This window comes from Exophiala dermatitidis (assembly GCF_000230625.1).
Source record: "Exophiala dermatitidis NIH/UT8656 unplaced genomic scaffold supercont1.6, whole genome shotgun sequence".
Taxonomy (NCBI): Eukaryota; Fungi; Ascomycota; class Eurotiomycetes; order Chaetothyriales; family Herpotrichiellaceae; genus Exophiala; species Exophiala dermatitidis.
The window spans coordinates 2,308,500-2,334,761 of record NW_008751651.1 but is presented as its reverse complement, the minus strand read 5'-3'; the positions used below and the strand labels follow the sequence as shown (position 1 = coordinate 2,334,761).

General features: G+C 51.7%; 7 protein-coding genes across 7 annotated transcripts; 3 read left to right on the top strand and 4 right to left on the bottom strand.

Moving 5' to 3' along the window:
- Positions 1 to 84: 84 nt before the first annotated feature.
- On the bottom strand, positions 85 to 2,185 carry HMPREF1120_07659 (D-3-phosphoglycerate dehydrogenase; the record flags this gene model as incomplete). The annotated part of the gene is made up of 4 exons (XM_009161887.1): positions 85 to 656; positions 846 to 1,129; positions 1,625 to 1,694; positions 2,008 to 2,185. 4 exons carry the CDS (start codon positions 2,183 to 2,185, stop codon positions 85 to 87), a joined length of 1,104 nt encoding a protein of 367 aa, XP_009160135.1.
- A 1,073-nt stretch (positions 2,186 to 3,258) lies between these two features.
- HMPREF1120_07658 (serine/threonine protein kinase) lies at positions 3,259 to 6,423 on the bottom strand (the record flags this gene model as incomplete). The annotated part of the gene is made up of 1 exon (XM_009161886.1): positions 3,259 to 6,423. One exon carries the CDS (start codon positions 6,421 to 6,423, stop codon positions 3,259 to 3,261), a length of 3,165 nt encoding a protein of 1,054 aa, XP_009160134.1.
- A 631-nt stretch (positions 6,424 to 7,054) lies between these two features.
- On the top strand, positions 7,055 to 7,974 carry HMPREF1120_07657 (uncharacterized protein; the record flags this gene model as incomplete). Its single annotated transcript, XM_009161885.1, has 2 exons — positions 7,055 to 7,114; positions 7,165 to 7,974. 2 exons carry the CDS (start codon positions 7,055 to 7,057, stop codon positions 7,972 to 7,974), a joined length of 870 nt encoding a protein of 289 aa, XP_009160133.1.
- Positions 7,975 to 9,651: 1,677 nt separating this feature from the next.
- Positions 9,652 to 13,636, top strand: HMPREF1120_07656 (myosin I; the record flags this gene model as incomplete). The annotated part of the gene is made up of 3 exons (XM_009161884.1): positions 9,652 to 9,654; positions 9,707 to 13,112; positions 13,185 to 13,636. The coding sequence occupies 3 exons, from the start codon at positions 9,652 to 9,654 to the stop codon at positions 13,634 to 13,636; spliced, it is 3,861 nt and encodes a 1,286-aa protein (XP_009160132.1).
- Positions 13,637 to 14,406: 770 nt separating this feature from the next.
- HMPREF1120_07655 (uncharacterized protein) lies at positions 14,407 to 17,377 on the bottom strand (the record flags this gene model as incomplete). The annotated part of the gene is made up of 2 exons (XM_009161883.1): positions 14,407 to 17,309; positions 17,359 to 17,377. 2 exons carry the CDS (start codon positions 17,375 to 17,377, stop codon positions 14,407 to 14,409), a joined length of 2,922 nt encoding a protein of 973 aa, XP_009160131.1.
- Positions 17,378 to 18,904: 1,527 nt separating this feature from the next.
- On the bottom strand, positions 18,905 to 21,868 carry HMPREF1120_07654 (uncharacterized protein; the record flags this gene model as incomplete). The annotated part of the gene is made up of 1 exon (XM_009161882.1): positions 18,905 to 21,868. One exon carries the CDS (start codon positions 21,866 to 21,868, stop codon positions 18,905 to 18,907), a length of 2,964 nt encoding a protein of 987 aa, XP_009160130.1.
- A 2,011-nt stretch (positions 21,869 to 23,879) lies between these two features.
- Positions 23,880 to 26,124, top strand: HMPREF1120_07653 (tubulin alpha-2 chain). Its single transcript, XM_009161881.1, has 5 exons — positions 23,880 to 24,230; positions 24,362 to 24,420; positions 24,478 to 24,785; positions 24,846 to 25,544; positions 25,599 to 26,124. Exons 1-5 carry the CDS (start codon positions 24,219 to 24,221, stop codon positions 25,871 to 25,873), a joined length of 1,353 nt encoding a protein of 450 aa, XP_009160129.1. The 5' UTR covers positions 23,880 to 24,218; the 3' UTR covers positions 25,874 to 26,124.
- The last annotated feature ends 138 nt before the right edge of the window (positions 26,125 to 26,262 follow it).

Here is a 26,262-nt window from a genome sequence, read left to right as displayed (position 1 = left end):
CCTCTCCTATTCCACACCACGCAATCCCCTTTCCTTTTCGGAGCCTAGGTATTACCAGAACCTACTTCGCTTCGCTCCGTAGGATTAATACCCCTTCTTCCGATCCACCAAATTAAACAACCTCTCCCCCCTCTCATACCTCTCCCAATTCGTCGTGAACAAATCATACGAGCGAGACGTATATTCGACCCCCAGCGCGCTCGAGTGCGGCGTAATAATGACATTTCTCGCATCCCACAGCGGATCATCTGGTGGTAGTGGTTCCGGGTCCGCAACATCCAAAGCGGCGCCGGCAAGAATGTCGTTATTCAAAGCTTTGACAAGAGCAGGTTGGTCGATGAGGGCGCCGCGGGCGATGTTGATTAGTAAGGCCTTTTTCGTTCCTCCTCCCAACAACTTGAATTCTTCCTCCCCAAATAAATGTCTGGTCGCCCTCGTCAACGGCAACGCAATGACCAGCGCATCCAAGCCTGAGGCCAGAAACGTATGTAAAGCAGTCTTGCTTGTCCCGCTGTACCATGCTCTAGGAAATTTACCGTCCGGATCACCGGTGCCAGGAACAAAGTAGCCTGTGTCGGCGCGAGACTCCAATGTGGTTCGCGGAGACGCGGTGTAGGCGTGGATATGGGCGCCTAAGGATGAGAAGACGCGGGCGACTAGAAAGAAAGTAAAAAAGTCAGAGATAAATCACGACACCCTCTTAGTTGAAAGGCGTTGCTCTTCTTCGCTCCGCTTTGCTTTTGCTTCTTTTTGCTCCGCTTCGCTTTATTCTGCATTCACTTCGCTTCGCTTGGCTTTTGCTTCGCTCCCCTTCGCTGCGCTCAGGTTCGCTCGCTCAGACTCACCTTGTCTCCCAATACTTCCATACCCAGCAATCCCCACCGTCTTCCCCACCCAATCACTCGTCCCGCGGAGTTGCGACCGGTCCTGAGCCCAACGATGTTGTTTCTGCCACTCGTATTGAACGGTAAAATGTTTGCTGGCCACCAACGTCGTCATCAACACCCATTCGGCTATTGGGGGTCCGTGGATTCCCGAAGACGTGGTTATTGGGATTTGGCTGTCTGTGAGAATCGGGTGGTTGGCGATATGGTCGATCCCGGCGGAGAAGAGGTGGATGAGTTTGAGGCTGGAAGACAAGGCCCACCAGGGGGTGTGGTTGTCAGTGGTTGCATAGTAGGAGACAGAGGCAAATATAGATGATCTGCATAGTTTCATGCATTTACAGAGTGAGAGAGGTGATAGGGATCTTTGTGCATGTGTGTGGCGGTGTGCTGAGCCAGGAGGCGGCGTTTGAATGAATCCCTGACCAGGGGCCTGGCCTGGCCAGCTCCAGGAAGGAGTTTCTGTTCTGAGAAGTGTTCTGAGGAGGAGAATGGACTTTGGGTAAGGCAGGAGGAGGAAAACAGAATGAGAACAATAACAATCCCGTGTTCCAAGTCAGCCGTGCTGCAGCAGCCTCGCCTCTAGACTCCATTTCTCCAGACTCCATTCAGTATAACAATATCTGAATGGGACCGTCCTGTATGAAGCAATGAAGTATAGAGACGAAGGGGTCTGGGCCTTCAATTTCATTCGATCCATAACATAAGGTATAGTAGGAATGAACTCTGTGTGTACTCACTTGGGAACCAAATCCGGCGTCTTAGGCAGCGTGAACAGCGTGAGGAGGATCGTGGTGGATCGCCATAGTTCTAGAGAGCCATGTATGCAGTTAGCCTAGGACCCAGGTGCTCGTACCCATACCATGACTCAAATGATCAATCTATTTCATTTGTGACTTTGACCTGGCAATGAAGTGCAATGCAAGTCGACTCGACCGGGTAGCAAGTAGTGTCAATCATCAGTCCGTCTGGCAGTCCGAGGAGCCAAACAAGCCATACCATGTCCAGACCACAACCTCAACTCGTCTCAAACACAGTGACAAGTGCGGGCTGTACCGTGTACGTATAGTACACGTAACAACAATCCAAAACAAACGAAGCAGAATAGATTGTCAGGACTCACCATCATCTATCCCCTGCGTCTCACTCCCCACCACCACCTTTTCCTTTGGAAACGACACCTGGACATACGTGATTTCGAAATGCGGGAACCGCCTCTTCAACTCGGCAATTATCTCCTTTGGTTCGGGTTCGAAGAGGGCGATGAGGACGTGTTCCTTTTCCGATGGTCCGCCGCCCATGATTGAACAATAAATATTCAGAGGATATCACCACCGATAAAAGAAAGGGATTGGATACACCAAAGAATACCTATGTACTATCTGATCTGACGTGCAGTCGTATCGAATGATCCGTATCGTATCCCTCGGGCCAGCACAGCCTCAGGTCCGTCACAGCAAGTCAATTCCGGCCAAAAATTCGCATGGACCAATACTGATGGAGGACAGGACAGTCAACAGACGGTGCAAACAGCTGAGGCAAAGTATTGTCGTAGTGTAGTGGTAGTGTAGTGGCCCAGTCAAGTTTCTTGGGACGGAATCGGATGGACGAGGCGTCAAATGTCGTGTGTAGTACAATTCTGGTATTTTACAGAGTACAGTATCTACCTCTCTGACTTTGTGTCTCTTTTGAATCTTAGTAGTGGCCGACCGGCGAGGCTGCGGGTGGTAGGCAAATACAACACAAAGGTCCGGAGTAGAGGGGGAAGACAGAACCACCGGGAAGCGAGCCTTGAGATGGGATTGATTGTCAGTAGTCTACCTAGGCAGTAGCGGTGTTGGCCGCGATACTGCAGGGAAATATAAATACACGCGGAGATAAAATAGCCGGATCGACTTGGTGATATCAAGTGGGAGCGAACTGATGAGCACCTAAAGTGATGCAATATCCCAGCCCGGAAACGTGATCAACACCATACAACTAATGTAGTACCTTGGTAACCTGAAATACTACTACTAGTCGTACCTAAGCTTTCACAGTGGCACAGTGCAGGGAGGGCGGTGCGCGTACAATATCAAAATGTATTTCTAAGAATCGCCTGCACCTTGAACCACAAGCGACTCGCCGGGCTGAGTAATACAGCAAGGAGTTCGGGCACTTCAGGCCCATGGAGCCCTTTGACCCCAGTTCTCGATACAATGCCATCGTCAATTCTAAGAAGAACCGATAACGAGAATAAAACTAAGGTAGACATCATGATGAACGCCCGCATATCCCTGATATGCCCAACCATGGCCAACACCAACGCTGCAGCGCTGCAAACTCGAAGACCGTGAAACAAACGCCTGACAGGCCGTACAGTAACAGACGCAAATCACTGCTTTCCCTCACCATCTCCTCCATACCGCCCGACTGTCACCCACTGTAACTTGATTCTTTTGTCGTCGCGTCGTTCTTGTAGTCCGCTCCAACCCAGCTTCTCTTCTCCCATCCACCCCAGCCCTCCTTCTTTGATCCAACACCCTACCACGGCTCGGATCCAGCTCAGCTTATCCCGAATCTCGTTCGTGCGAATAATCTCCATCTCTGATCTTCGAAGGATGTTGAGCATGATATCTTCAAGGGGAAGACTAAGTTGGTCTCGTCGCTCCATTGCTTCGGCAGTGATCAGCCCATGGCGAGCCACGTTGATTGCGTCGGTGGGGACAAGATAGACACAATCAACCATGTACTGCTGCAGTTGCTGGCTGTCGCTGGCACTGTCGTCCGTCAAGTTCTGCCGGTAGAGAGTAAGTTTGGTATGGTCGGGGAAATTGAATTGTAGTCCTCCGTCTGCGAACCTCCACACACCGACGTTGCCGACTCGCTGATAGAAGTGGACAAAGTGCTCGCTCTTATTGGTCTTTTTGCCGTCACTGCCCGAGCCTCCGCTGGCCTTGTTCATGTACTTGCCGAACTTGTCCAAAAGTGCCACCTCCTTCATCCGCTCCGCTTCGCTACCATTCAACCCCGCCTGAATCGCACTCGCCGCTGCCATCTGACTGGAATGTCGTTCAAGGTCGAGCCGAAACTTGCGTGCTGGGACGTCTAGCCGCTTCATCCCGCACTCGTAGTCGCTTTGCTCGTAAAATTCAACATCATGAGCATTCTTCCCTTGAGGCACGAATTGATATTCAAGCCCTTTCGCCCGCCGAATCGTATGGTTGCTGGCATCTCGGATCACCACACAGCTGCTGGGAATCGAGTTGTCGTTCGAAGACTTCAATATCATTCCTACAGTGCCATCCGAGAGAATATAGGCAATGCCGTGACGGGTCGAATAATCAACCCATTTATCCACTCTTGGATATGTTGATATCGCCCGAGCTTTACGTGTGCCGTAGCCAGATCGAGGTCGCTTCGCAGCCTCGTCATATGTCCGGCTATCTAGAGCTTGGTGCAAAGAGCGCAGCGATCGGATCACGTCTCTGCTCCTCGAATTGGGCACAGAGAGTGCCGGGTCGTGGCTAGAGATGATCCTGGGTTGGTGCTTTGGTAATTGCTGCGTAAGCTTCTGTTCTGCTGACGACTCCGACCCTGCGCGAGCCTGCTGCGGCGGATATATAGGCTGCCGCTGCTTGTCCTCCATGTTGGCCTTCAGACTTCGATCGTTGGCAGCCGTTGGGCGAAGTACCCGAACCGGAAGCTCTTCAGAGGATGCCGAAGAAATAGATGACGAGGACGGTGGGCGTGTGGTTGCATTATCCGCCGCGATACATGACCGCATCGGCTTCCTGGTAAACATTTCACCTGAAGTTTTTTGGTTGAGTGTGAGGACCTCCTTGGCTTTACGCCGCCCTGCGTCTAGATAATTGCCCTCCATCTGTTTCGCGACACAGGCCATTGCATCAGGGACTGTGTTCGACCGAGGCAAGGTCTTTGATGATGATGAGATCGCCTCACGCAGTGTGGTGCTTCTAGTTGCACGGATGGTGGCTGCTCTGACTGGCCGTTCTCTCAAAAGTGCCTGGAATTGAGGCTCTTCCACAGGAACATCCTTGTGCTTGTGAGCGTCGTCTTGGGTCCGCTCTGTTCTCCGAGGTAGGCCGACCGGCAACGCTTGCTGACGTTGTTGGGCGGCGAAGCTTTGAAATGGACGGGCTGCTGAAGTGGCTGGAACTGGAGGAGCTTTAGGCAGGGAATCGGCTTCATTTGTTGCAGGCTGCGGGGCCTCCTGGTCGACGATTGCTTTGCGGCTCCGGACCCGCGTAGGTAGCAGGGGATGCTTCTGACGGGCAAGCCAGTCAGCGTGGGCGTCAGAGAACTGCTTGTACAGCACGCCGGCTGGTAATGGAATAACAGGGGCACATCCCTCTCGATTCTCGACCTCTATCTCAACCAGAGCAGAGATGTTTGCCCCAACGCCTACTCCCGGCCGAGGGCGTCCATCTGGTCCCACTCCCACGCCACATTCTCGACATATTTTCGTATGACTGACGCCGTAGCCAGCCTTCACCCTATCTCCACGAGGGTCTGCATTCTCGAGCCATACAGGACTGGATTTCAGGGTCGAAACGTCGAGCTCGTCGGCAATGGCGCCCATGGTGAAAAACTCGTGCCCGACAAGCTCATCCATTTCTGGTCTTTCCGATGAATTCAGGTTTAGACATGAAGCAACAAAATCTTTGGCCTGCTGGGGAATGTAGTTTTTGCTATCCATTTTCCACTCATACTCCAGCGTCCGTAGCTTGGTGTAGATCTCCTGTTGGGTTTTGGATTGGAATGGAGGTGTCCCCATGAGCATGGCATAGGCGATGACGCCCACGGCCCATGTGTCGACTTTGTTGTCGTGGCCTCGGTTACCGGATTTGCTCAGAATTTCGGGCGCGATATAGTTGGGTGTCCCGCACAGTGTTGTTCTTCGATCCTGCTCGTCCGCCATGACAGCAGCCAGGCCAAAATCGCCAATCTTGATGTTCATCCGCGAGTCCAAAAATATATTGCCCATCTTCAGATCCCGGTGGATGACCGACCGTTTATGCATGTATTTCACTCCTCCACAGATCTGGATCATGAACCTGCGAACTTCAGGAAGACTCAGGCATGTGCGCGCCTTGACCATTTCCGTCAGGCTCCCATTTGGACACATCTGGAGTACGACATAAGTATGCTCGCCTATGGTGAATGCACGCAGGAATTCCACAATGTTCGGATGGTGCATTTTGGCATGGATCTGGAGTTCGGTGCGGAATTTCTCCATCATCTTCTTTTGTTCCACCTTGGCTTTGACAACCTTGAGCGCGAATACTTCAGACGTCCTCAATGTTCTGCCCTCGAAACACACAGCGAAACCTCCTTTTCCAAGCTTTCTACCCATAATATAGGTCTCCGGGGAAGGGCCGGGTTCTGTGATGGTGGAGGGAGGTCGCCATTTGTCGTCGATCCGGTCAGGGTTGGTCGGCTTCTCCTCTGATCTAGGTTTCGACTCCGGCTTCAACTTTTTCGTAGCCTTGGGAGGCTGCATTTGGATGTTCACAGGCCGAGGGGAGAGTACCTCCATTGGAGGGTGTTGCCCGATTGTCGGGGTCACGGTGTGCTATTGCGGGCCACTGGAGGATGGAGTAGAAAAGTGATAAATCTTGTCGCGCGATCAACAGCATGAGCGTAGATCATGCACTGTCAGGAGGAGAGAAACTGCCTATGTTATGCTGCAATGCAAACAAAGGTCGTAGCTTACTGCAATGCAGTGGTATCACAGTAGTAGTAGTGGTGGTAGTATCACTCGCGGACAACGCAAAGGCAATGTTGACAATTAACCGAAAAGGGAAGTGACTGGGATGCCGTGGGCTTGGCAAGAAATAAGGTGCGCACTGGCACTGCAGTGCAGCGGTACCTGGAAATGTATGGGGCCTGAGCTGCGGTGGGGAAAAATGCGCCATTGTCCACCACTGCATCGCTCTCGGTCGTTAGGCTGCTGAAACTCCGAGCCTTGTCGAACCCATCAGATCCGGATAATATGGGTCCGGAATGATGTCGATGGCTGTGTCTTTGCTGTCTACAATAGTGCAATACTATATTGTATAATGCAAAGACGATCCATGTAATATCGAGCCTCAGCAGGGCCATTAGGTCCATGAAAGGCGGCAGTCGGACATTTTAACGCATTAGCAAGACAGCGGTACACCCTCGAAATGTCTCTCGCTCTGAAGTTTACCTCATTAGCCATCCGAACGCTTGCAAAGCCTATAGCCGTAAGTGACCAGCGCAAAACTACTTTCTTTCATCGTGCTGACAGGCCAAGAACTTCATCAAGAGACAAGCTCGCGAACATGAGGGATTCCGGAGGACCTGCATATCTTTTGCTCAACGGCTGCACAGAATCGACATGCGATGGCGGATAGGGCTCCTACAAGACCAAGCCGCTATAGAGAGACAAGCCGCAAAAGAAGCCGCGCAGGAAGCAGCCAAGAAACACAAGCACAGCCAAATACCCACAGTCAAGACTGAGGCGCAGACGAAGGCCGAGGAAGAGGCAGCTGCAAAGGCTGGGAAAGAGTCCGCAGATCCGCCCAAGCCCCGTATCAAACCGAAGATCAGGCCTCTATCCGAAGCCAAAGCCATCGATGCAGGGGCCAGCTTTATAAGTGAAGCATTCCTATTCAGCGTCGCAGCCAGCTTGATATTGCTCGAGTCTTGGAGGTCCCGGCGGAAAGAGACCAATCGACGGGATGATGTGAATGAGAGATTGAATGATCTGGAGGAGACCGAAAAGGCGACAAGAAGAGCGCTCATTGAGCTGGAAAGGGAAGTGCTCCGTCTACGAGCCAAAGAACAGAATGGGAGCCGAAATGCTAGCATACGAATCTTGCCAGCAGAAATTTACGAGGAGAAAGAGGAGGAAACAACCGAGAAGCCGGCTGGCATATTTGCTCGTATAGCGTCTTGGATATCAGAGAACAAGGACGCAGCGGCAAAGGAGCCGCCGGCACCGGGGCCTGCAGAGAAACTTATCCTTGAATCTGAAAAGGCCCTGGAAGAGAAACATAAACAGCAGGCACTTCAAGTCGAGGAAAAGAAGACCAGTCCCAGTGATGCTCAGAAGAGACAGTGACAGACCTGAGGACGCCTGTTCCGAACCTTCAAGTTGGCGATGCCTGAATATCTGCGAGCTTGGCATGTGCTCTATTTGCCAGTGTCTGCCTGGTCTCATGTTTACAGACATAACTTCCCACCTCCTGCTTGTACATTCGTCGAATACCCAACTCCAATGTCAATATGATCCCAGTCCAAATCTCCAAGTGTCTCCAGCGCCGGTTAGAATGGCGCACCTTGGGCCCTTGCCTAACCTCCTCAGCCATTTGTTCTTTTCAAGGTATCCGCGGGCCTCCTGAAACAGAGCATGCTAATGCTTGATGCAGAGAATGAGGCTTCCATCTTTGATCTCGAATGTCAATTCGTACGAAAAGCCGGTCCTTGCACCATCTGTATCCTTCTCTTGTGGGCCTCGGACGATCCAGCCTTGAACTTAGACCGTCTGCAATCAGACTTACCTGTCAAGAAAAACGCAGCAGATATGGGGGTGGTGATGCTTGTGCAGTCTGGCACACAGTCCGCTGGAGGTCTGCAGGTCGTACAGCAGTTCCTGGCCTTGCAGGCTGGGTATGCGAGACCTTTTTTCGAAGTCAAGAGGGCACTTCTGAACAACCCGCAGGCTCCTGAATGCTCAAACTACCCCGGTCCTCCTTTCGCCCACAGTAGAAGGCATCCTACCTACACTAGAAGAGTACATCCGCGAGATTGAGAAGGCCCACCAGATTAGAACACAGACGCCGTCTCCTTCCACCACGACACTGATGGCTCATGCAACTTTTACAGCGCCAGTCCAGCCTCTTTCAAGACACGCTGCGGACACCCTGGGCAGTCTCTTCCCAACCATCCGGCTCCTAGAGGAGGCTACGAGAACAAGTGATGGCAGAAAAATGATAGCTGAGTATCTCGGCCCAGTCGCCACACGGAATGTAGTCGAATTCTGGGAAAATGAGTATATCGTGTAACTGGAGGGAGCGGGTATGAGAAATAAAGCCAGAAGGATGCCTGGAGTTTGAAGCCAGCTTTATCATCCTACCTTGGCTTTTGCAGCAGCATCGAAATATCATCAGGCATAAATCATGGGGGAGACTCCATCTGCAAATCATTGTGACAGAATACGGGTGCCTGTTTGGACTGTAACATCGCCTGAGGGAGTTACTTAAGTCAAATGGACTGCAGCGAACAGAATGCTGTGTCGCCAGCGTGATTGCGCGTTCACAGATTCACAGCCACTGCGAACGGATATAGTGGCAAGGCGGATATCTATCATAGGACGCCCACAGCAATGTTGCTCGAATAGGTCCTCAGCATCTTCAGCGATAATAATATACCACATTGTCCATTTGTACTGCCCAAAGCTAGCGCTGGTAGTTGTGGTTGTGGCTGTGTCGGCGACTGCAGATTGAAGTTCCGCTTGTTCAAGTTCGTTAGTATGTCATAGGCTGTTCTCTAGTATCTCCCTCCAGCCCGTTCACGCTCATCAATTACTAGGAATTCACGGGCCATAGCCGCAGGCACCTTGCAGCCACCGCCGCATCTGAAAGAGACCTGGCTACCGATCTATCCTCGTTTCACAATTTCCTTTCAGATAAGGCACACAGTGCTTGTTAAGTCCAGCGTGCTCCAGCACTATTGTTCACCTCAATTGTCCCGCCGACCTCTCTGCGCGCGCATGTCCTGATCAGTGAACTTCTTTAGGATGGTGAGTTGCGGCAATCTGTTCAATCTGTGAGACATACTCATAGCTGGTATAGGGTCAAACGAAGCGCCGCGATGGCAAGTCATCGCGTGCCCCCAAAACCTCGCTCTTTGGCGGCCACAAGACCAGAGACGGAGACGCCGGGCAGCCCCAGATCAAAAAGGCGACATATGAAATCACAAAGAAGAAGGAAGTGGGTGTTTCAGATCTGACGCTGTTGAGCAAGGTCTCCAACGAAGCAATCAACGAGAACCTGAAGAAGCGCTTTGAACATGGCGAAATTTACACTTATATCGGCCATGTGCTGGTATCCGTTAACCCTTTCCGAGACCTGGGCATCTACACGGATCAAGTGCTCGAGACGTATCGAGGCCGAAACCGACTCGAGGTCCCTCCCCACGTTTTCGCGGTTGCAGAGTCGGCGTACTACAACATGAAAGCATACAAGGACAATCAATGTGTTATTATCTCCGGCGAGTCCGGCGCAGGCAAGACCGAAGCCGCTAAACGCCTGATGCAGTATATTGCCAGCGTCTCCGGCGGCACCGACTCCAGGATTCAAAGGACCAAAGATATGGTCCTGGCCACGAATCCTCTCTTGGAATCTTTCGGCAATGCCAAAACCCTCCGAAACAACAACTCCTCGCGGTTCGGCAAGTACCTGGAACTGGAGTTCAACGAGAGCGGTGAGCCGGTAGGCGCCAAAGTCACCAACTACTTGCTGGAAAAGACCCGAGTGGTGGGACAAATCACGAACGAGAGGAATTTCCATATCTTCTACCAATTCACAAAGGCCGCGCCCCAAGAATACCGGGATTCGTTCGGAGTGCAGCCGCCGCAATCCTACGTGTACACGAGCAAGTCAAAGTGTTTTGACGTTCCTGGGATGGACGATGCAAGCGATTTCAGAGAGACATTGAAAGCCATGCAGATTATTGGTCTGTCAAAGCCCGAGCAAGACAACATTTTTCGAATGCTTGCAGCCATTCTATGGATTGGAAATATCACTTTCCGAGAAAATGACCAAGGCGGGGTTGACATTGCGGACTCTTCGGTGGTGGATTTTGTGGCATATCTGCTGGAAGTCGAGTCGGCACATGTCAACAAGGCTCTGACGGTCAGAATTGTGGAAACCGCCCGTGGTGGAGGACGACGGGGATCGATATACGAATCTCCTCTTAACCCGGTACAAGCCGGTGCTGTGCGGGATGCGCTGGCAATGGCAATCTACTTCAACCTCTTTGACTGGATTGTCGCCCGCACGAATGCTTCTCTCACGTCGCAAGGTGTGGTGAAAAACACCATCGGAATTCTCGATATCTATGGCTTCGAAATATTCGAAAAGAATTCCTTCGAGCAACTGTGCATCAACTATGTCAACGAGAAGTTGCAACAGATTTTCATTCAGTTGACACTCAAGGCCGAGCAGGAAGAGTACGCCCGGGAACAAATTCAGTGGACTCCGATCAAATATTTCGACAACAAGGTTGTCTGTTCCCTGATCGAGGACAAGAGACCTCCAGGGGTATTCGCCGCTCTCAACGATGCCTGCGCTACTGCTCATGCGGATTCCTCGGCGGCAGATCAGACGTTCGTCGGCCGTTTGAATTTCCTATCCAACAACCCGAACTTCGAGAACAGGCAAGGACAGTTCATCATCAAACATTACGCAGGTGATGTGAACTACCAGGTGGCCGGGATGACTGACAAGAACAAAGATCAACTGTTGAAAGACCTGCTCAATTTGGTCGGGGAGAGCTCTAATGGGTTCTTACATGAGCTCTTCCCGCATCGGGTGGACCAAGACGACAAACGACGCCCTCCCACTGCTGGAGATAAGATCAGACAGTCGGCCAATGAACTGGTCGACACCCTGATGAAGGCTCAGCCGTCCTATATCCGAACCATCAAACCCAACGAGAACAAGTCTCCAAAGGAATACAATGATCATAATGTTCTGCATCAGATCAAGTACCTTGGTCTACAGGAAAACGTGCGTATCAGGCGAGCAGGGTTTGCATACCGTCAAACATTCGACAAGTTTGTGGAAAGATTCGCCTTACTTTCGCCCAGACTCTCCTACGCCGGAGAATACACCTATACTGGCGATGTAAGGACGGCGTCAGAGATCATTTTCAAAGATACCAGTATTCCCAAGGAGGAGTATCAGATGGGTGTCACCAAGGTCTTTATCAAGACTCCAGAAACCTTGTTCGGGCTGGAACACATGCGCGACCGGTACTGGCACAATATGGCCGTCCGTATTCAACGGGCGTGGAGAAACTACCTGCGGTACCGTGCCGAGGCGGCAACCCGCATCCAGCGGTTCTGGCGCAAATCCAAAGCCGGTGTCAAGGAAATCGAGTTCCGAGATCAAGGACACAAATTGCTGGCGGGCCGGAAAGAACGTCGCAGATACAGTCTGCTTGGGTCCCGGCGCTTTTTCGGCGACTATCTTGGGCTTAATATGCCGGGAGGGTCTGGGCGGGTGCTGAGAGACTCAATCCATCTGGGTGCTCAAGAGCGATGTGTCTTCTCGGCTCGTTGCGAGCTTCTAGTGACCAAATTTGGAAGGTCGTCCAAACCCATGCCTCGGATTCTGGTATTGACAAACAAGGCGGTCTACATCGTTGTGCAACATATGGTGAACAATCAACTACAGATTCAAGCCGAAAGGACAATCCCAATCGGCGCCGTCAAGTACATTTCGACATCGAACTTGCGCGACGACTGGTTCGCCTTGGGCGTAGGGTCTCCTTCTGAACCAGATCCGCTTATCAGCTGCGTGTTCAAGACCGAGTTCTTCTTGCAGTTCAAGACGGTGGCCCCTGGCGGGATGGACCTCCGGATCTCCAGCAATATCGAGTACAACAAGAAGCCGGGCAAGCCGGCGGTTGTGAAAGTCCAGAAAGATCCATCCATACCCAGAGACGACATGTACAAGTCTGGTGTGATTCATGTGCCTCCGGGCGAACCGCCCAACTCGGTGTCGAGGCCTACTCCGCGTGGCAAAGCCATTGCAAGACCCATCACAACCGGCAAACTCCTTCGACCTGGCGGTCCAGGTGGACAACCATCCAAGACCACCACAGCAAGGCGACCTGTACCGGCGGCAGCACCAGTAACACCAGCAAGGCCTGCGACTCAAACTCAACGGACAGTTCCTGTCCCTGCTGCTGCCTCGGCTACATCAGCATACAATCAGGTCACGAACGGGGTTTCATCACATTCTCGCAACGAGTCGGCTTCGGCTTCGGCTTCGTCAGCAACCACAGCCACGCATTCTCAGCATCATCGTACAGCTCCTCCTCCTCCTCCACCTCCGCCTCCTGCGGCGGCCGCAGCTCCTCCTCCATCCAAACCTCAAGCAAAAGTCAAATACGACTTCAACTCGTCCAACGCAAACGAATTGCCCCTTAAGGCCGGGGAAATTGTGGAGATTGTCCAGAAAGAAGGGAATGGTAAGCCAACAATTTTCTCTTTGTCTTTTCAGTATGATTGTCAGCTACTAATCACCCTCTGTGTCCGTTTAGGCTGGTGGCTCTGCAAAAACCTTCAAACCAATGCTCAGGGATGGGCACCCTCGGCCTACGTTGAGGAAATTGAACAACGGGCCGCTGCACCGCCGCCCCCACCACCAGCTCCACCAGCTGCTCCTCCCCGACCCACGCCATCAGTCGTGCTCAATGGAGGACAACAAGGCCAGCACCAACATAAAGCAAAACCTACTCCTCCCGCACCGCCCGCGAAACGTCCTGTTCCCAATGCTGCTAAGAAGCCAGGTGTATCACCCGCTAGAGATAGTGGCATGAGTCTGGGAAGCGCGACAAACACAACAGGAAGTGGTACCGATTCCGGCAGAGCTACGCCCAATAGTCTGGGAGGAGGGAGTTTGGCTGGTGGGCTGGCAGAGGCGTTGAGAGCGAGACAGAGTGCCATGAGTGGAAGGGGCCGCGATAAGGATGGCGAGGATGATGATTGGTAGAGTTGAGCACAACTGAGCTGAATTGAGCTGAGCACAGCAGAGTAGGACTCCCAATACATAAAAAGGCTGCAGAGACGACAAAACACCTACACTACTGAGTTGCAACGTTGGGTGATGCAGTGATGTGGAAGCTGTCGACAGATGGAGACGCACGGCACGGCCGGTGAGCTTCCAGCTAGCTACATGGGAGTAGATTGGACTTTGAAAAGACGACCGTCACAGCCGTTGTTCGGGAGGGAAATAAAAATCTGTCCTGCCGCAACACTTACCTTCAGGGCTGCTCATCCGTCATTGCTCTACTCGTGCGGCTACTATTCAACGACGATTCACCAGGATAAGTCCCCTTTTACTAGTAGTTCAAATTGATCACTCAATTTTCATTGTTTCCTCTTCGAGGATTTGACTATCTATCTGGGCTTGCCATGGAATCTCTGACTACCGGGAAGAGTAAAATATGCTGCCGAAGCCCACAATCAATCATCCATCCCATGTTTCCCTCGTCAGGTTTGTCTCAATCGCCAATCTATCCATCTGACCAGCCACTTCTACCCTAGCTCTCCCTTCGAGACGATAATGCTGTTAATGTTTGTCCTTAACTAGCAATTGAAGGAATGTTGTAACAAAGCACCGATCAGAGATTGTGTTGGTGAGCTAGTAGCGCGGGTTGCACAGTCCGATGAAGAGCAGACAATTGTTGGAAGAGGTGCCATTGAGTTTGGCTGGGATATCGTTATGGAGCAAGAGATATTCCATGTTGCACAATGTGCCCTTCAGTAACCACCAGTCGAGGTCGGTACACCGGCTGCAGTGGCATTCGTGCTGTTGGTGCCGTTGTTCTGCCAAACATACGGGGTACCGCGATCGACCAGGAGAGAGCCATTCGGCATTACCCAGGAGTCGTCGATGGCACCAAGAACAGTCGAGTAATTCGATGCGTCACGAACAGTGCCATCCCAGAATTCCTGGCAGAGAGGAATGTTCCATTCGTTAACGCAAGGGACCGGATGGCGGAAAATGCATTTGCAGTAGTAGTCGCACCAAGTCACGCCTGTATTCTCGTCGGTAGAATTTCGAACCAGAGTTGCATTTGCCAGGCAAAAGTAACCCAGGCTACTGCTTGAGCAAAAGACAGGACCATCCTCGCGATTACCACAGTTGAGCTGGTACACATCCGAAGACTGGTTCTTCGATATACCGCTGGGTGGGGCAATAAGGGTTGAATCTGTCATTGCTCCAGTAGCCATGAGCTGTAGGATTGATCGAGAACGCTTGTTGATGCCAGCGGGATGACGTCGCTCATTTTCTGGAAGCTTTGAGGTGGCATCTCCATCCGCCGTAGCCTCTGAAAGAGATTCAACTTTGGCTGCTCCTGCAAACGGTCTGAGACAGTGACAGTCGTTCGAACATTGATCCAAGACTTCAGAGCCATGTTGCAAATATGATAGCAAGTTACTGGGATCATGCGCGCACGAGTACCCATGCTGGCCACAGTACTGGGTCAGAGAACCGCTTGGCTGTCCATCATCTCCATTACAGTGCATCTGATCAAGCAAAAAGCGTGGCGACAGATCCTGCTCCATAGCTGGCCTCGAGAAGTCTAGAGTGCCGTTGGCATGGACATAGGCATCTGTGAGCTTACCCAGGACTGTTCCATTAGGATGGAATACCATGTTATCCTTGACCGGACATTCAGCGACAAAACTCTTGGTGGGAATGCATTGTTGTGACGGGTAGTTATCGATGCAAGTACAGATCCGATCACAAACAAAGTCATCTGCATTATTCTTGTGTTCGACAAGTCCCATATGGCATGTATAACTGATTGGCGGAGAGCGACAGGTCTTAGTATGCTCCTTTGAGATGCAGTACAACATCCAATGATCCATGTCGGCGTCTGCTTCACGCTTGATGACGGATGAGACGTCCCCGCTGTCGTTTTGGCCCGCCACTGATGTTGAAGAATCCAGTGAGAGACTCTGGGTGGACAGTGCAGAAAAGTCGATAGTGGAATCTTGTTGTACAATTGCATTCTCAAGATTTCCAAGGAGGGGTCCCATCAGCGTTCCATTCACCTTATAGACCTTGTCATCGTCATCAATGTGGCAACGAGTGTGACCTCCAGAGGTATCGATACATTGATGCATGTCATTGGGGTTTGAACAAGTGCAGAAGTTGTCACAGACAGAATCCTGTGTCTTGAACGTTATGTTGTGCCCATTGCAGGAGTAGCCATATGAGCCGTGACAAGTATCGGTATGACGTTGATGGTGACATAGTAAAGCCCATTTGTCAGGGCGGTCCATGTCTCTGGAGGTGATTGACAATGGAGTGAAATCCATAGTGCCATTGGGATGAATGAAAGCTTCCGTAACATTACCGATGAGCTGGCCGTCTTCACCATAAACCGCTTGACCCTTCACAAGACAGGTAATGGCGAAAGCTGGATTGATGATGCATCGGGGGGTTGGATCCAAGTCGATGCATTCGCAAGATACCTCACAGAAAGAGACTTCTTTTCCCTTGTTGCGGAGTGCGCCATTGCCGTTGCAGTAATATCCATATTTGCTCTTTTGGCAAAGCTGGGTCCAAGACTTGTTTCCACAAACAAGGGCATATGAATGATCCGCTGCTGCCGAGTCACGCTTGACTGGTGCAGGTACAGCCACTGACAGGGTGTCATTTATTTCGCTGTCACCGTTGATTGCTTGCGACGAGGCTGTACTGCTGAAGTCCAAAGTACCATTGGCAAGCAGTTTGGCGTCTGCTGCAGTGCCAATCATCCGGCCAGCATCATCATAGACGACACCGTCCTTGTTGGTGCAGGTGACAAGATTAAGTTTGAGGATGCATCGTTGAGGTGGATTGAGGTCGCGACACTCGCATGCGATTTCACAGAACATCTGTGACTCGTGGTAGCTCAATTTGCCTTTGTGGTTACAGGTGTATTTGTATGGAGCTTTGGCACATGCGGCTGTGCGTTCCATATTGTAACAGACCAAAGCCCAATCGTGTAATGCCTCATCTGTCTCTCGCTCGATGATTGCTGGTGCAGGATCTATCGCATCGACAGAACCCGCAGCAGCCTCAAGCTGGGGGACAGAATCCGTGGACGATCCAGTGAGGATGATAGAGCCGTTGGGTGCAATGAATGCCTGATTAAGATGACCAACGACCTGCTTTTGGCTGTCGTAGACAGTACCATCCCGAGCAAGGTAGCAATTGGCGAGTATGTATGACAACACACAATTGGACATAGACGGATAGAGGTTCACGCAACGACAAGCGCTGGAACAAACGTCATCGTCTCGGCCTTTCACGACCACAGAGCCTTTGCCCGAGCAGTAGTAGCTCAGGGGTGCTTTCTGACAGGTCATGGTGAGCTTTCGATCCGTATCCTTGCCACAGACCAAGGCCCAATCGTGCGGCTGGACTTCGTCGTTGTTGTTATCTCGGATAGTCACAGTAGCCTCTCGAGGAGTCACCATGAATCTATCTTGTTGATCCGCTGGCTTCGCAGACAGGGTTGGAACCGGGTACAAAGCGGTGGAGGCCACGACAGCGGGCAAAACTGTGACCACGGAGGTCGGGCTTCTGCTGACAGGACCAGCCTCAAGGAGAGCAGCGAGAAGGCACAGGTTCACGACGAAGTACAGGACAAAGCCTGGAGGCCAGCCTACAGCTTATGTCAGTAGCGGTCGAAATGGCGTGGATGTTAAACGTACCCTTGATCTTCATCTTCATCGTGCCGAGCAAGAGTGAAGAGACGACAATGAGAGTGCGCGCAAGCAAGAAAACAAAGATGCCGCTGCTTAGCAAGAGTGTTGGTAAACAGGGCAAAGGGACAGAAGGACGAGAGAGGTTGCTGAAGACAACGAGGGAAGAGCGAGATTTGGTGTAGGAAGAAGAGAGAAAGACAAGGAGGATGAAGTCAGGAACTTGAAGAAAGGCGCAGACGTATTAGTAGCACTGGCACCGTCACTGGCAGAACAGCTGCGACACTTGCTTCACTGGGCGCAGGCAACAGTCTGACTGTCACTTCCTGTTCATCTTCACTGCCAGTCTGTTCTAGGCCAGCATTCACTGTCACCGTGTCTCCGTCACCTCAGCAAATCCTCAGCTGTGCTTCACTAACCTAACCTACCTCGTGTCTCATCCATCATCTCGAATGACCTAAACCAAGATGCACAGCAAAACTCAACCTGTTGGAAGTGTCATCCAGGAGAAATATCGCTCGATAATGCCGCCAACAACATCTCCGAGTTCTCAAGGACTCAAGTAACCTTAGCTGCCCGGTCATGAGGTATGCTAAGTTCATGACCGCCTAGCGTCTCTCCAGCCTGTAGTTGCCGCTCAACTCATTGCTCAGAAGTACATTCTCCTCTCTGAATTCAGCTTCTGGATCTTCCAGTCAGCAAGCGCATGGCTTGAAAAACATGATTTTCTTCCTCCTCCTCAACAAGAGCCACAAGACAAACAAAGCCGATCTTCTCCTTCGCTCCTATAAACGAACCAAATGGGCCTTTTCCTCCCTTCTGTCAAAGCCCAGATAAACATCTACGGCCAAAGCAAGAGAAAGCGAAGAGGAAAAGTGGGAAAACGTGACAAATTGATTGCAAGGCTGTGATATTGTGTAATCTGGGCCTCTGTCGCAGCGACCGAATAGCTGTTAAAGTGGGCGGCCAGCTCTCATTCGATAACAGAGGGATATCAAGGAACCAGAAAGGGACTTATCTATCTGCTGCTCACACCGAGCTGAATTGAGTGATAGCTCTCAACTGTAAGAACTGCGTCACAAAAAGGCGAAAGAAATCTTCATTCAGTGTTTGGGGACACTTCTTCCCCCCAGATAGCATCCGGATCGAGCATAGCGCGGATCGTACCACCCTTCAATCCAGCGTTCACGGGCTTGAACAGCATTAAAAGCAGACGTCAGCTTACTACCCCAATAACGAAACATTCCATTGGTTGCACAATCTATTTGTTTTCCGTCTATTGCCGGCTGTCTATCGCTTCATCATGGCTGTGAAATGGCCAACACGCTTGCGTAAGCTCTATCGTCTATGGTCATACCTTTGCAATCGAGCAAAGACTGGTTCGAAATAAGCTAAAAACTGGGAACATAGCCTCAGTCCAAAATAGAACCACCTCACATCTGTCCTAGCACGAGTGTCACTGGATCAAGACAAATATCCAGCTTGGAGCACATTGATCCAGGACCGATTCCTGCGGCAGCAAACCAAAGGCGATCCTGCACCAGCAACTCCTAGATCAACGAGATTGGCCTTGCCCGTCCAGCATGTTTCTCCTAAACCCAAAGTCCTCGGTTTCACTGAAAGCTGGCGGCATGATGGGGAACGGTTCCTGCCGCTCAGATTCCACGGAGTCCATACGGACAGCCTGAGAGCTCACTTGGCCAGATCGGGCATCAATGGGTGTAAGTGGCGGAGCGTTTCCTTCCTCCGCAAGAGAATCGCGAGGATGATCGATGCTTGGCCGCGGACGGTTGAAGCGATGCAAGAACCGGTTCCGATGAGTTTCTTGGCTGCTGATGGAAGCTCTGTGGGGCGCCACAGCCGAAGACTCGCGCTGACTGCCGGCGAGGCTTTGTGTCGTTGATCTTCTCAATATCCCAGTCATCGCATGAGGGTGATGGTCTCGCGACGTAGACCTAGCATCACCCTGGCGGTCTTGGGACTCCGAGATTCGTCGTTCTTCTTCGATTCTGTTTGTCTCGCGGATGATTTCTTTTATTTCTGGACGCCTTGGCTCTTCGTACACATCAGATAGTTGCTCACCTGAGCTGACGTCTTTCATGCCCAAAGAGAAATCCACGCGTTTTGACAGACTAGACAGAGATTCGCCGCGGGGACGTCCAAGCTGACCGGTACTAGGCCGGCGGCGGAGGATCGAGGAGTGGTTCAGAGAAGATGCACTGAGAGGAGTCTGGTGGATTGGCTCGCCAGTAACACCAGTGGTGCCTGCTGGCGGACCGCCTTCTCCACCCGTCGTGCTACCAACTTGCACAAGAGGAGGCGCACCAGGAGGTAATTGCATGTAATACGGTTCTTCTGCCCTCCAACCAGCTTGGTTGCGCCGCGGACCTTCGATACCGAGCTCTTGCATTGCGACCATGAGGGCGCAGATGAACTTGTTCCTTCGCTGCAAGCGGAGCAATTCATTCTGCCAGTTTGACTTGTAAAAGAAGACGACGTTCAAAGTCAACGAGTACGCTTCGCAAACCTCACGGAGTTCAGTCAAGATGTTGCCCTGGTATTCACGCTTTTCCGATCTGACAAACTCCAGAAGGGCGTTGCGCAGGCCCTCGATCTGTTCGAGAGTGGTGCCGAACCGGATCACGATGGGCACTGCTTCGGCGAGACCACCAGAACGCCGCATATTCAAAATGAAAAGAGTGTTGAGGTAAGAGTTTGGTGCCTGCACGATGTGTCCTTCCATCTTCTTAAACTCGGTGTATAGAAGTGAGATCTCTTTAACGAAGTAATCGTCTCCCTTGAGAGACGAGCCGGTGTTCCCGTAGATACTCACTCGGTCCCCAACATCGAACGGATGTTTGACGAAGACAAAGATGCAAGACTGCAGAAACTCCTGCGCTGTGGCCGAAAATAGCCATGACAAAGCCAGGACCGCAGAGCCAGCTGAGGTGAGTACACCGGCTGCTGAAGTAGATATGAGAGAGATGAGGACAAGAATCGTGACCACAACCACAATGAAGAACAAAACATCGTCCAACTTGCTGACAACAGAATCCAAGTCCTTGAGTGAGGCGGTGATCGACTTCCGTTCCCGGCCTATCTCCACACAGACGGCTTCAAGTTCTTCCATGGAGATATCGCCGTTCATGTCCTTGTCGAACATGCTGAAAGCCGCATCAGCCTCGTCATCATTATCGAAGGCTGCCTTAAGGTCATCGGACGCCACTGTCTCACAGCCGTCGCGGACGAATGTGCGATAAAGACGTCGGGCCAGCACCTGAGACCCATTTGTGGTGTTCAACAAAGTCAGGACCACCTGTGATGGATGTCCACTTTTGGCAATGCTTTTCCCTGTAAAGTCCCCTGCTACAGTTCCCGCCACATCGCCCACTTTCGCGAAAGCCCGGTTGATAACCTGGGTTGCTTGCGCAGCGTATTGAGCTGGTGTGCGAGTGCCCGAGGCATGGCCCGAGGGTTTTTCCTCAAACTCGGCATCTTCCATTGCGATCTTGGCTTTGGAAAAGATGTAAAGCTTGGTAAGACTGCCAATCTGGAATTTGTTCAGCTCGATACGGTCGGCATATGTTCGTAGATGAAATGAGATGGCTATAAGTTGGATGATGATCTTCTCAATGAAATTCAGTGCGGTCCCCACAAAGATGGAAACAATGATCTTGTTGAGGATCACTTCCCAGTGGCGTGTGCGCGTATTCCCGTCCACATGATGGTTCGTCATAGTCGGCAAGAACGAGACTTCAATACCAAGCCACCAGAAGAAGAGGGTAGCCGGTATCTCAAGCGACTTGCCCAGGTCTCGCCACTTTTTGGCATTGTTGGTGAACAAGCTCGCCACAAGTCCGAGAGGATAAGGAATGAGTCTGGCCACGATTCGACCGGCCCACAGCGTTAACCAAATGATTTCCAGCCAGACGCCAAACCAAAGAAGTTCGACGTCCCCAACACTCGCACGCTTGCCAGCGGGTAGCAGTGCCCCAATTAGAACCGGAATCAACAAAAGGAGGGTGACCGGGACGATGTAAGTGAAATAACGGACCACAAAACTCGACTGATGAATATATTTGAAGAACTTTGCGACTTTGGTGCTCGGGTTCTCGGGAGGTTTGTAGATGGCAGTCCGTTCATGCAGTGGATTTGTTGCGGTATCGAACTCGTCAAGGGGCTCGGGCACTCGGGACCTCGATCGGTGTAAGGTGGTAGAGTTTCGTCCTGCTTCCGATTGTCGCGATTCCATGGATGTGAGGCGCTCGGCCTTTTGCAACGCTATTTCATCGTCCAAACGGGACGCTTCCTCCCTGGTTTGAGACGGCGACGGTCGAGCATCCTCATACCGTGAATTTGGCTCGCGTGACGTTTCCACCATCAGACGCTCACGCAGCAACTTGCTGTCGACAGTCCCATCTTGTTTATCCTGCCCGACGGCCGTACTGTCATCGTCAGAGGAGCGGTTGGAGGGCGGGGCGAACTCCAGGCGAGGGAGTTCCTGGGTAGGAGTCGTCATTGTTGGGTCGGGAGAGGGAAGCAGAGCGCTTCAGACGTGAAAGAGTAAGCGGATCCTTCAATGCGCCCTTTATATCGTCCTGCTGAAGCCAGCCAGCGGCTCAACACCAGACGTAAGGGAAAAAAAAGATGTTCCTCTGCGGTCGCCCGACCGCTTGTGAGAGGGCCCGAGAGAGAACTGAAGAACGGTATGGTTACAGAACGGGATTAGGATATGAAGCGAGCGAGTTGAGGAAGAAGAATGGAGATGGCATGAAGGAGAACAAGGCTCCGTAGCCTTGTCAGTCAGTGTATCGGTTAGGTGAAGAGTGCAAGAGCAACTCGTGATCGGGCTTCTGTGAGGCCGTTGAGTCTGGGGCGGCTCATAACCTGAGTGTTATGTATTTTTTCTGGTCCCTTTATGCCACCCTCTCCACACGCATTGGGGCGCGTCTTGAGGAGAAGGATTTGAACTGGATCCTGGTATGACGACTCAGGGAAGCTTGGACCGATGACAGGGAGAGGGTTTGCTGGTTTGAACCGGGCGGCCAAGGCCCCGGAGCCTGGTAAGCTGTGGATAAGGTGGCTTCGGAGACGCTGTAAGCGCCGATAAGAACCGACGTCCTAGGGGCTGATTGAGTATGCTAACCCAACCAGAAGGTATCTTCAAGGGCTCCGCGGGCTGCGCAACCCCTAAAAGGCCCGCTGCATCCGGCACTGTACAGCTTCAAGTTTAGTGTACGCGTAGTGGTGGCTGACCCGGCTGCCCTGACTTCTGCTCTGACAGACCCGCCGTGTCTTCTCCTGCCGGCCGCTTCAGCATCGCACGCCTACAACGTTGTACAGTATGTTTCACCATAGCGCACCTCCGTGCGGATATGTGCCAATAATATGAGTACAGCAGTAGTGGCAGGCTTCGAAGATTTCTTCCATTTGATCGAAATCAAGTGGGCCAATCCCATCTTACATCGGCGAGGATCGACATTTTGGCAATCTGACACGGATTGAAGTGACAGCCATAGAAGATACCAGGTATCTCTCAGCCATGTCTCTTAGTTATGCACAGCATGCATTAATGCGACCTCGTGTATGCACAGAGCTGGTAATAAATGGCGACGTGGTTGTCTACAATGGATGTACAATGTTGTATGGAACACGGGTTCTGGATTTTTGTTGCTTATGGGGACAGTCTGCCTTTACAAGCTGTTTAAAGAGCAGTATATGCCCACATGCAGGTACCTTTAGCAGCCGCTCGGCTACTAGTAGGACACAGCAAATCCCCCCAAGTCCTTTTACTGTAATAATAAGGTACATCATCTTCAAGGACAGCATCCCAAAAATTACACCGAGAAGTTAGCTCCATCGTTGTCGTCTCCGGATTATCCTCAGCTCCTCCATACCTAGGTACTTTTTAAAGCCTGGCTGGCCTTTTGTCTGCAGCTGCAAATCGCAAGGGGACCCATCCTGTCACAGGTTGCTGGACTTCCGAGTCTTGGTTGCCCTCGATATACTGAACATGTGAGCTTATCACTTTCGATGTCATCCATATTATCGTTCCCAGCGCGCGTCAGCTACAACGGTACATATGTTAAGCCTTCAATCTGCATTCTGTGTGCAATCCACCCGATCTTGTGACCTCCAGGCCGTCGTCCATCCAGATCATACCGAACGACGCGACGGTTGTTCTGTTTGTTCTACAAGTCTAGCGCCACATTGAGCCATCTTGCATAGCTTTTAATCGGTCCCATGCTTCTTTGACGTAATACAATTGAAATTAAGAAAGTCAATTGAGAGATGGTTTGGCCATCCCTCGATATAGACAACTTGAAGCCCACGATGCCAGACTGGCCGCGAATGTCTCGGTCGTCGCGGCGTTTCTGCGCTGCGAAAGTGTGCATGGGAAGGCGAGTTACGTTACACAAGATCTAAGGACGCAATATCGCCACAAAAGGCAACTGGCTAGCACTCGAAGCAAGAAGACAGCACTGCAGTCTGCAGCTCCCAGGTTGTAGTCCCTACGGGTAGGTACCTACAGGTACTGTAGGTCTGCTGTTGGAGAGAAGGTCCAAGTCCGTAGGATGTTATGTACCAGTAGCGCGTTGTTATCGTTTATACCCCTGAACGCAGGCTTGGCGTATGTTTTGGCCTCATTTGGCCACGCGCCAATCGCAGGTCAGTGTCCAAAAACAACTTCCTGTTCCGCGCACAACCACTCTTCGCTCTACAGTCTTGCGCAGTTCAAGTGTATCCATCTCCTGTCAGTTTGCATCCGACATTCCAGCATTTGGCGCTCGGAGCCAGAATCTGCTGTCTAGCATAGACTACCGTCAGAGACCGCGTCTTCGGGATTACCAGAGCAGAAGCACTTCAAGATGCGTGGGGAAGTAAGTGTTGTGGTTTTCGTGTCTGCCCCTCCTGATCGAGTCAACAAAGCCCTCGAGAGGACCCGACCAGATCACCCACCTTCACGAGCAACTAAACCGCCATAGATCGCATTGCTAACACACTCCGACAGGTCTGCCACCTGCATATCGGGCAGGCGGGAACGCAGCTCGGCAATGCTGCCTGGGAATTGTACGTTGAGGACACCTTCACATCAGGTTTGCAGTTTGTTTGCTAATCGTCGCCCAGGTACCTTCTCGAGCATGGCCTGAAGGCTGATGGTCGTCCTGACCCTGATGCCAATGTTGGCGACCCCGGCTCATTCGAGACCTTCTTTACCGAGACGAGCGGCAACAAGCATGTTCCCCGGTCTATTTTTGTGGACCTCGACCCTTCTCCGATCGACGAAATCCGGACTGGCAAATACAGACAACTGTTTCACCCCGAGCTTTTGATTAGCGGCAAGGAGGACGCAGCAAACAACTATGCTCGAGGTCACTACACAATTGGAAAGGAGATGGTTGATGAAGTCCTCGACAAAATCCGCCGCGTTGCTGGTATGGGAGTTTCTCTCTGGGACAAGACGAGGGAATTGACTGACTGACCTTGGACCACAGACAACTGCTCGTCGTTGCAAGGCTTCTTGATCTTCCACTCTTTTGGCGGTGGTACCGGATCTGGCTTTGGGGCTCTCCTCCTCGAGCGACTGTCGGTTGACTACGGCAAGAAGTCGAAACTCGAATTTGCTGTTTACCCTGCTCCTCAAGTTTCGTCTTCTGTGGTTGAACCATACAATGCCGTCCTCTCCACCCACAGCACTATCGAGCACGCCGATTGCACGTTCCTAGTGGACAACGAGGCCGTCTATGACATTTGCCGCCGAAACCTCGATATTCCCCGTCCAGACTACGAGCATTTAAACCGCCTGATTGCCCAGGTTGTCTCATCCGTCACATCATCTTTGCGGTTTGATGGCGCTCTGAACGTTGACTTGAACGAGTTTCAAACGAACCTGGTGCCATACCCTCGTATCCATTATCCACTGATCAGCTACGCCCCAGTTGTCTCGGCCAAACGTTCTTCCCATGAGAGCTTCAAGACCCAGGACTTGACTCTACAATGCTTCGAGCCTAACAACCAGATGGTTGTGTGTGACCCTCGCAACGGCAAATACATGGCTGTTGCTCTGCTTTACCGCGGTGATGTTGTCCCGCGTGATGCAAATGCCGCCATTGCTACACTTAAAGCCAAATCCAGCTTCCATCTGGTTGATTGGTGCCCAACTGGTTTCAAAGTCGGAATCAACTATCAGCCACGTAAGTGACCCCAGCCTTCCTGTTCATCAGGATATCAATTAACGTGATTTTCAGCAATGCCCGTTCCCGGTGGAGAGTTGGCCAAGGTCGACCGTTCAGTCAGCATGCTTTCCAACACCACTGCTATTGCCGAAGCCTGGAGCCGCCTCGACCACAAATTTGATCTCATGTACTCTAAACGTGCGTTCGTCCACTGGTATGTTGGAGAAGGTATGGAGGAAGGCGAGTTCTCTGAGGCCAGAGAAGATCTCGCTGCTCTGGAGAAGGACTACGAAGAAGTCGCCAGCGACAGCTTGGAAGTCGAAGACGATGGCGGTGCCGAATACTAAACCGACCTTATGGCAACGGTTGATGGTGTTGTGGCAAGGCGATATCTTTCCGGCGATTGGACTGGTCAGAACCTTTCGGCGGCCTTTCCACAAGGCGATGGATGACTGCAGGATCCTTGAATCGAGCAGACTTACCTGCTAGAGGCTGTTGAATGTGCGGGTTGGACCGGATGACTGAATATGACCATACGAGAACCAATGCAGATTGAATAATAGTAAACTTGAAATGCATAATCAGGCCTTTAAACACGCCGAGGAGCCATGCTACAGCAGTACCAGCACTGCCAGAGGTCAGCTCAAGATGTAGCCTTGTACAGCTGTGTAGGCAAGGCTGAATCACGTGTATTGTTCTTCGGCTGAATTGCGGTCGATTGATCGTCATCACTTCC